The 8,761-nt window shown below is 39.8% G+C and overlaps 1 protein-coding gene across 1 annotated transcript; it reads left to right on the top strand.

Moving 5' to 3' along the window:
* The first annotated feature begins 669 nt into the window (after positions 1–669).
* Pou3f4 (POU class 3 homeobox 4) lies at positions 670–2,219 on the top strand. The gene has a single exon (XM_005366720.2). It carries the CDS (start codon positions 739–741, stop codon positions 1,822–1,824), a length of 1,086 nt encoding a protein of 361 aa, XP_005366777.1. The 5' UTR covers positions 670–738; the 3' UTR covers positions 1,825–2,219.
* Positions 2,220–8,761: the final 6,542 nt, after the last annotated feature.

Genomic DNA, 8,761 nt, shown 5'->3' with positions numbered 1-8,761 from the left:
AACTCTTCATGCCCTGAATCAAAAATTTAAGAAAAAAAAGCAGAAATCTTTTTCCTAGAGCTTTTTTGTTTCTTGTAAATGTAACAAGAGCAAAAAAAAAAAAAAATTAGAATAGCTTTTATTAGATAATGAATTTTCATTTTGGGCTCTAACCTAAAACATTGAATTGCTTAAAGTTTGTAGATGCGTTTTATTTTGCAGTCCCCACCACGCAGTAACCCAAAGTGCTAACTAACTAAATCTGAAAATTTTAATGCAGTAAGATCAAGATGACATTTTAATTTCTCTTTCTTCCTTCCTTTTTCTTTCTTTTTTTTTTTATCTCAGTAAGCTAAAGGGAGATCTGAAACCAAAGGTAGCCTCCTCACTTCCACTCTACACAAATATAGCCTTTCTCAGTCACAAACAAACACTTGGTCTCCAGGAGGGGGAAAGGGTTAACTAAAAGAGCCGCTGCCACTCTGAGCTAGGCAGCCAATGGAGCCTAAAGATTGATTCACTTCCTGCTTGGGTCTCACTGAAACTCCGGAGCTTCGCCAGCCTAATTTGGAAAGCGAGCTCGGCCTCCCGCACCATCATTGGCTGAGTTTATGCCTGGCCAGGCCAAGTCGAGCTGCGATTGGCCTTGGCGGGTGCCGGTAACCCGCGCTAGCGGCTTTGGTTCCCCGCACCATAGATGTCAAAGGCTGAAGCTGCTCCCTTTGCCACATTATAACTAGTAGAGGATCCTCATCGACCATGGCCACAGCTGCCTCGAATCCCTACAGCATTCTCAGTTCCAGCTCCCTCGTCCATGCGGACTCTGCGGGCATGCAGCAGGGAAGTCCTTTCCGCAATCCTCAGAAACTTCTCCAAAGTGACTACTTGCAGGGAGTTCCCAGCAATGGGCATCCCCTCGGGCATCACTGGGTGACCAGTCTGAGCGACGGGGGCCCGTGGTCCTCTACATTGGCCACCAGCCCCCTGGACCAGCCGGACGTGAAGCCGGGACGCGAAGATCTGCAACTGGGAGCAATCATCCATCACCGCTCGCCGCACGTAGCCCACCACTCGCCCCATACTAACCATCCGAATGCCTGGGGAGCGAGCCCAGCTCCAAACTCGTCCATCCCGTCTAGCGGTCAACCCCTCAACGTGTACTCGCAGCCGGGATTCACGGTGAGCGGTATGCTGGAACACGGGGGACTCACTCCACCACCAGCTGCTGCCTCCACACAGAGCCTGCATCCAGTGCTCCGGGAGCCTCCAGACCATGGTGAGCTGGGCTCGCACCACTGCCAAGACCACTCAGATGAGGAGACTCCAACCTCTGATGAGTTGGAACAGTTCGCCAAACAATTCAAACAAAGAAGAATCAAGTTGGGGTTCACGCAAGCCGACGTGGGGCTGGCACTGGGCACCCTGTATGGCAACGTGTTCTCTCAGACTACCATCTGCAGGTTCGAGGCCTTGCAACTGAGCTTCAAGAATATGTGCAAGCTGAAACCCCTGCTCAATAAGTGGCTGGAGGAGGCTGATTCATCCACGGGAAGCCCTACCAGTATTGACAAGATTGCCGCTCAGGGCCGCAAGCGCAAGAAGCGAACCTCCATCGAGGTGAGTGTCAAGGGCGTCCTGGAAACGCATTTCCTCAAGTGTCCCAAGCCTGCAGCGCAGGAGATCTCCTCGCTGGCAGACAGCCTCCAGTTGGAGAAAGAAGTGGTGCGTGTCTGGTTCTGTAATAGAAGACAAAAAGAAAAAAGAATGACTCCGCCTGGGGATCAGCAGCCACACGAGGTTTATTCGCACGCGGTGAAAACAGACGCGTCCTGCCACGATCTCTGACTGGAGGAAGCCAGAAGGTGGTCCGCAGCACTGGGAGCAGTGCGGATATCATTCTCACTCCCTTCCTTCCTTTCATCACTACAGTCTTTATTATTGCTATCTCTCTAGCTTGCTAGCTCTTTCTTTCTTTCCTCCACAGGGGTTTCTAACTTATGTTAAGAAAGGAAACACACACACACACACACACACACACACACACACACACACACACACGCACGCATTCAGGATTCTCAACTCTGAAACACAATTGTATTAAGCAGTCCAGGTGGGGACCTCATAGTCCCTGCTGCCAGGGCAATTTTCCTCCAACCTTTTCTGCTGATCAATACATATTGTTTACTCTGAGTAAGATTTGTTTGGTTGCTCCTCTCTAAAAAGGGCAAGGAGCTGGGTAACAGGGGTGGGGGCGGGAGAGGGTGGGAAGACAGATGTGTGCCTATGAATAACCTTTCAGCGCCTTGGTTATAGCAGCTGTATTTCAGGTGAAATCTGTTTTACAATAGACTAGTTTTGCATTTTTTAAAACTTCTATAGCGTTTCTAAATGTCTGCGGTGTTTTACTACAAGCTGTACACAATATTTGTGAGATAATTTGTATCTAATCGACCACTTCACATTATTATTGCTAGTATTATTATTTCTTCATTCAGCTGATGGGTTTTTAATTGCTTAAAAAGGGAGGGGAGGCTGGAAGGAGGAAAGAGAAAAATGCTCACCTCTTGCACTCCCACACTTTCGAATCTGCATGGAGAGAAGATACCATGGAGAAAGTTGATGTTTCTATTTTTTCCCCCGGGGACTGAGTGCCTATGTGGGCAGAACAAGCAAACTGAATGGGTTTGCAAAGAAGCCTAAAGTAAGAGAGGCTATTTCGCTGCTTTTTGCCTCCTGTTTTTTGCTACTGTGGAGTCTCTGAAGGCTTCCACAACATAAACCCCAGAAGGATTCAGCAGTGGTGCGCAAAAAATGGGGTTTGAGGAACCAGAAGGATTCTGAATTTACCCAGGTCGTAAATGTCTGTGCCTGAAGTTTCCCACAGGCTGCCAGCATAGTCAGGTTGACAACCTGCGCTACCCACTCTCCTAGATGAAAGACTTTGCCTTCACGAATGGTGGCTTTCACCTGAGACCAGGACCAAAAGACGCTGGCGACAGATTGGGCCAGCGCCTCCCAGTTCGCCGCCGCTGGCTTTCAGGGTGAGAAATACTCTCAGTAGGGTGGTGAGGGGGTGGGTTAACAGACACCCTTTGCTTAGAGCGGAGCGACAATAAAATGATTAGCAAAAGTCACGGAAATTCTGGTCCAGCCGTGTACCACCTTCTCCCTCTTGTATATACCAAGGTCTGAGTGAGCTCTTGGGGAGCCCATCTCAGCGTCTTTGATGAGCACAGCTGGTGGAAGCCCATGGCGAAGATTGAGCGAGCTAGGGAGCGCCTGGGCGGCTGAGTTTATGCTTTTTTTTCTTAAAAAAATCAAAAATATGTGTGTATGTTTTTCTGTGTGTGTGTGCGTGCGCGTGCAAATGTGTGTGTGTAGATAGTTGTGTGTATTGTATTATTGCATACAAAAAAAAAATTAAAAAAATTCTCGCTAGACTATGTAGAGATCCCAAAATTAAGCGGTTGCCGTGGCTTTATGGCTAGCTTTCTCTTAAGTCCACAGGACAGGTTCATAAGTGCACCTCATCCTCAACAAGCACTCTGTGCTGGCCCAGTGAAGCGCCCATGTCCAGCCAGTAACTGCGGGCCTGACCTGAAGGGGATCTCAGCACGCCAGGCTGATCTCCGGATTCAGCCTGCAGGCGCAGCTGCGGTAGACAAAGCTTCAAACTACCTAAGAACAAGAAAACCTTCTGCCCCTTGTAGAAGACGTGCGCTAGTATGGGCTGCCAGGCCTCTGGTTGACCACAGTGTCTCCTCTAGCCGCAGGTTGAAAAGCATATATTAATTCAAATCCCGGACTTTTTTGCTAGGTTTTTTTTTTCTTTTTGTTCTTTCTTCTTCTAATTTTTTCTCAAGCCTCTGCATTCTCTTACTTTTAGGTTTTAGTTCTGCGATTTTATTTCCCTAGTTGAATTCATGTTTTACAAATGTTCGAGGGTGGTGGGTTTTTTAATTTTTTTTTCTTTGCAGTTAAACGCTATGGTTCAAACCTGAGTTAACCCAAATATTTCTGCCGACTTTATAATTGTACAGTTTTGTATATTAAACGTTTTTGAAGTTATTAATTTAAAAAAGATCATTTAGTTTATTCATTTAGTAACTGATGTATAATAAACGCTATTTTCATTAAGAGTTGCTTTTCCAACTATTTTATTCAAATTGCCTATTGCAGTTGCCAACAGTTATTTATTTTCAATAAATTCTGCATTGTGTTTAAATAGAAATGGTTTCAAAGATGAGTTGAGTGTCAAAAAGAAAACAATTTGCTGTAATGTTTGATGTGAACAGTTTTAGTCAAGGGGTTTATATTGACGCAATATTTTATTGTTGTAAAAGATTTAAAGGTTTAAATAAAACATTTTTCCAAAAAAAAAGTATTCTTCTCCTGGCCTTATTGTGTTGTGTGTGAAGTAGAGCATTTAAAGAGGCACATCCTGGGTAAGCAAGGCATTTGCTTTGCTTCGGGTTAGAAATCATTAGTTTTTGTTTTGATTCTGGTTTCTATTCCTATGACTTTTGCCCTTTCGGCTCAGAAATGTACTCTCACACACAATACCTGTTTGTACACCCACACATATGGCTCACATAAAATGTATACCTCAATGGTGGAAAGCCAGGTGGGTAAGACTATTTTATAGTGTTCTCCCAGAACACAATGTCTGCCAACCAGTGTCTTCTAGTTTGTTCCCCCTGACCCCACCCCACCCCACTGCTGCCCCCAAAATTAGACCGAAACCTTCCCGGGACTTCTATGTTTCTTACACGTTCTCATCCTTCTTCCTCCTCCCCAGTCCTGTCAGTTGCCCTTCTAGTAGGTATGGGGATATGATTTTATGTAGTGATTGTTTTAAGGCGCTCCCTGGGTCTAAGTAAACTGTTTGCTTCAATCCCTATCTGGCTTGTAAAAGAGAAAAGAAAAGATTATGAGACATTTGGGGAGAATTTTGATTTATTATAGTCATCTTTCCATTCCCACATATAATTTTACATGTATTACTAATTTCATAAATCCTTCCATAGAATAAGGGATTGCTACATGTAGTGGTAGCTAATGAATAATTTGCCAAATATGATGCAACTCTATTTTAAGGTTTTACTCGTACAGGAATTCTTTGTCCAACTTTCTTTTGGTTGATGCATTTGAATAAATAAACAAAACACAAATTTCCAGCAATGAAGACACCTTATCCTCATACTCTGAAAGAGAGATATTTTTCTTAGACAAATCATAATTATTGAATCACTTTAATAGGTAACGATTATCAAAAATGATGCCTTGATTTTTACAGATTGCCTGATTATTTGTAGCTGTGTAGTAAAACATGCAGATGTGTTTTCTATGAGACACGCCACATGTTGCGTGTATATTCACAGATATATCCCCTTTATACGTAATGTTGATTGTTTTTTAAAAAATTGTTTTATGTATGTTTATGTCTGTGTCTCTCTGTGTGTATGCCACATGTGTGTGAGCGTTCACAGAGTTCAGAAGATGGTACTCCATTCCCTGGAGTTTAAGGCAGTTGTGAGGCACATAACATGGATCCAAGGAGACAATCTGGAGTTCTCTAGAAGAGGAGGAAACTCTCTTCAACACTGAGTCATCTGTCCAATCCCATGATATTGATTTTATAGAGGTGTATCTATAAGCACAAAACTTATAGTAATAAGCATATTGGTTCTGTTTTGCTTCATACAAATAATCTATTTCTTATAAAACATCTTATAAAAATGAGTAGATTACAATGTTCCTTTTTCTTATGAAAGAACTCCACACAACAACTAACTTTGAGTTTATCCTGGATTCTTAGGTGAACTCATATACAGATATTTTAGGAGGCATTTATGTGAGTATACAAATATAGAAATCAATACTTCATTAATATATTAATATGCATTATACATATGTATCTATCTCAAGCTATCTCCTTTTATTGCCTTTTTCCTTAATAATACCATAACCTAGCAGTCTTTTATAATGACCTTATCAATTTCTGTATAATGAGAATATTATTTTCATTAAAAATCCAGTGTTGTTAGTGCTGTTGTATAGGGCTTTACTTTTCTTAAGGTTGCTTTTTTCCCCTACTCTCCACCAATGCCATCGCAGAAGTAGCTTTTATATTGGCTTTTTCAAGCTTTTACAGTTGTAGCCCTCTTTAAGGAAGAACTGATGGATTTAAAAGGTAACAGTAACAGCTAATCATGTCTGATGCTATAAAGGCAAAAACTTTCAACCCCATCAACATGTCAGAATAATAAAACACAGAAAAATTGTTAGGGGGGTAGGATGAGACTACAGGAAGTATGCAGTTGTTACACATGTGTAAATAAATACAAATAAGAAGCTTAAACCTATCTATATATATAGGTTGGTTGTCTTTATACTTGTGAATAAGTAGCAAAGACAAATAAACTACTAAATTTCATGAATTATTTCTCTATCAACAAAAAGGAAAATATTATCCAAGGAAATTAGCTTCTTACCTTTAAAAAAGAACCATATTAAGACAATTATTGCCTAAATTAGTTCATGGGGAGTGTTTGTCTCTAATAAAAGCAAACACTGTTCCCTGAAAATATTTAGCATTCAAAATTTCTCTTGCTTTCTAGTCTACCATTGTTGCTTTAATTGTTTGTAGTGCTACAAACTGAACATATGTTTTTGTTCTTTAAATATCTTTTATATGAAGGAGAGATGAGACTAAGGAGAACAAGAACGTAGAAAATAGCTGGAGGTTGAAAGTAGTTTGCAAAAAGAGAAAAGTGTATTTCTCCCACTTCTCAGATCTTTTTAAAGGTACATATGGAACCTCCAAGCTGGGGAAATTATTCCACAACTTGGTGGTTAAAATCCAAACATGTGAGACTTCAACAACCCAAAAGTCTCTAAAGAAGAAAAAGCAACACTGTAGAAATCATTGATACCACTCACACTCATGTGTTCTGTAAAATAAGACTAGAATGTTTTTTACACATGCTCCAGGCAGTATTTTCAATTTAGCAACCCTCCAACTTATGCATTTAAGATGTCCATTTTCAAAGTATTAGCACACGTGAATAAACAATATGTTCAAAATCAAGGCTTTTAAAAATAAAATGAGATAAAGGTACCTTCTCAAAAGAGCACTGATGGGAAAAAAAAAACATGGATGGTAGAATATTTCCAAACTCATATGACCATAGAAAAGAACATAGAAAAAACAAATCCAGTTAACTCCTGCCTCCTCGGAGAATTGGGGAAAAATCACCTATAGGGACCAAAAATACGATCCTTGTAAAGAACATCCAGAAAATTAAGCCCCATGTGTACTGAAATGAAAGGACATTCGTCCACTATCATTTCTTTCCTTAATATAAAAATAGAATTTATATTTATTCACATATTATATAACTCACTTGAATGCTGTGTTCTATTTACAACACTATTTGTTAGCAAGAAAAAATAATGAGATAGTTTCATCCTCTAAAGAAAGAAGTAGAGCCACTTATTTTGAGGTGAACTCAATAAATTTTAATATATGTCTATAGATACATACCCTGAACCATAAACATCCACATCTACATCCAAATCCCCTTCAATATACCAACAGACCGTCTTTGAAGATGAGGATATTTGATAAGCTCATTAAATATGTATTTTTATCATCCTTCTAGATACTCAAGTTGTGCCCACATTATTTCTGTATAGATCACTGAAATGAAGGGGGAAATATTCACAAAACTTTGTTATACTATAGAATACTTCACAAAATGTTATATATATATATATATATATATATATATATTCAAAAACCTAGTTTCAATGATTCTCACCTTAATCAAGTATACACACACATACTGACATAGCTGTGTTGCATTGTTAGCAATGAATAGTGTATCAGTGATTCCAGGAAGGAAGGAAGGAAGGAAGGAAGGAAGGAAGGAAGGAAGGAAGGAAGGAAGGAGGAAACTGGAAATATATTATTTCTCAATTTCATTAGCTGGTTTTCATATATTAAAAACTATTAAATGTGACTGATTCACATACCTACATAGCCCTTCCTCTTTCTCCCTTTCACACACATAAAAGTCATTTTAAATGTAAATTTGTAAGAGACATATTAGTATTCGCCCCAAATTATTAAAAGTAAATTTATTGTATATAATTAATTTCTGATAGAAGTTTTCTCTCTTACACTGTTTCAATATGAACACAGATAACACTGGACCCTAACAAAGATTACCGACTGGCATCAAGTTTTTAAAACTTAGCAATTAGAGGTGCTATAATTAAATGCAGTAAATTAATAGGCTTCGAGTGATATATAATTATAAGCCACATAAAGACTGAGTTTTGGTGGAAATGTTGCACAACTATAGTATTTTTCTTAATGTTCTTTCACTCTCAATCTATCTATCAAAGTGTTAGTACCCATATTTAGTTAAAATTAGTTTTGGTTACAAATCTCTTACCACAAAAGCATATGAATTTATACATGTAGAAATTATTAGAACCAAAGTGGAGGGATCTGTCATAAAAGGGAAGAGAAAAACTCAGATTTGTGAGCTGTGTTGTCAGTGACTCTGAGGAGCCACTATTAAAGCGGAGGGCTTAACTTGCTCTGCTCACCTGCCAACAGCAAGCAGTTCTCTATAAACACCCTCCTTTCAAAACAACAACAAAAAGAGACTGAGTGTTGTAATCTGAAATTTTGGATGCTGAGTCTTTGATCGAGTTGAGAAGGGTGGAAATTATAAATAAACTTACTTTAATCACCTACATTTTGCATGGT

This window comes from Microtus ochrogaster, unplaced genomic scaffold (genome assembly GCF_000317375.1).
Source record: "Microtus ochrogaster isolate Prairie Vole_2 unplaced genomic scaffold, MicOch1.0 UNK13, whole genome shotgun sequence".
Taxonomy (NCBI): domain Eukaryota; kingdom Metazoa; phylum Chordata; class Mammalia; order Rodentia; family Cricetidae; genus Microtus; species Microtus ochrogaster.
The sequence above is the reverse complement of the archived record's forward strand: the minus strand, read 5'-3'. Positions and strand labels throughout refer to the sequence as shown.

What these genes read in the sequence shown, in the direction of transcription:
- Pou3f4 (XM_005366720.2), top strand. Translation starts at nt 739, where the DNA reads ATGGCCACAGCTGCCTCGAATCCCTACAGCATTCTCAGTTCCAGCTCC.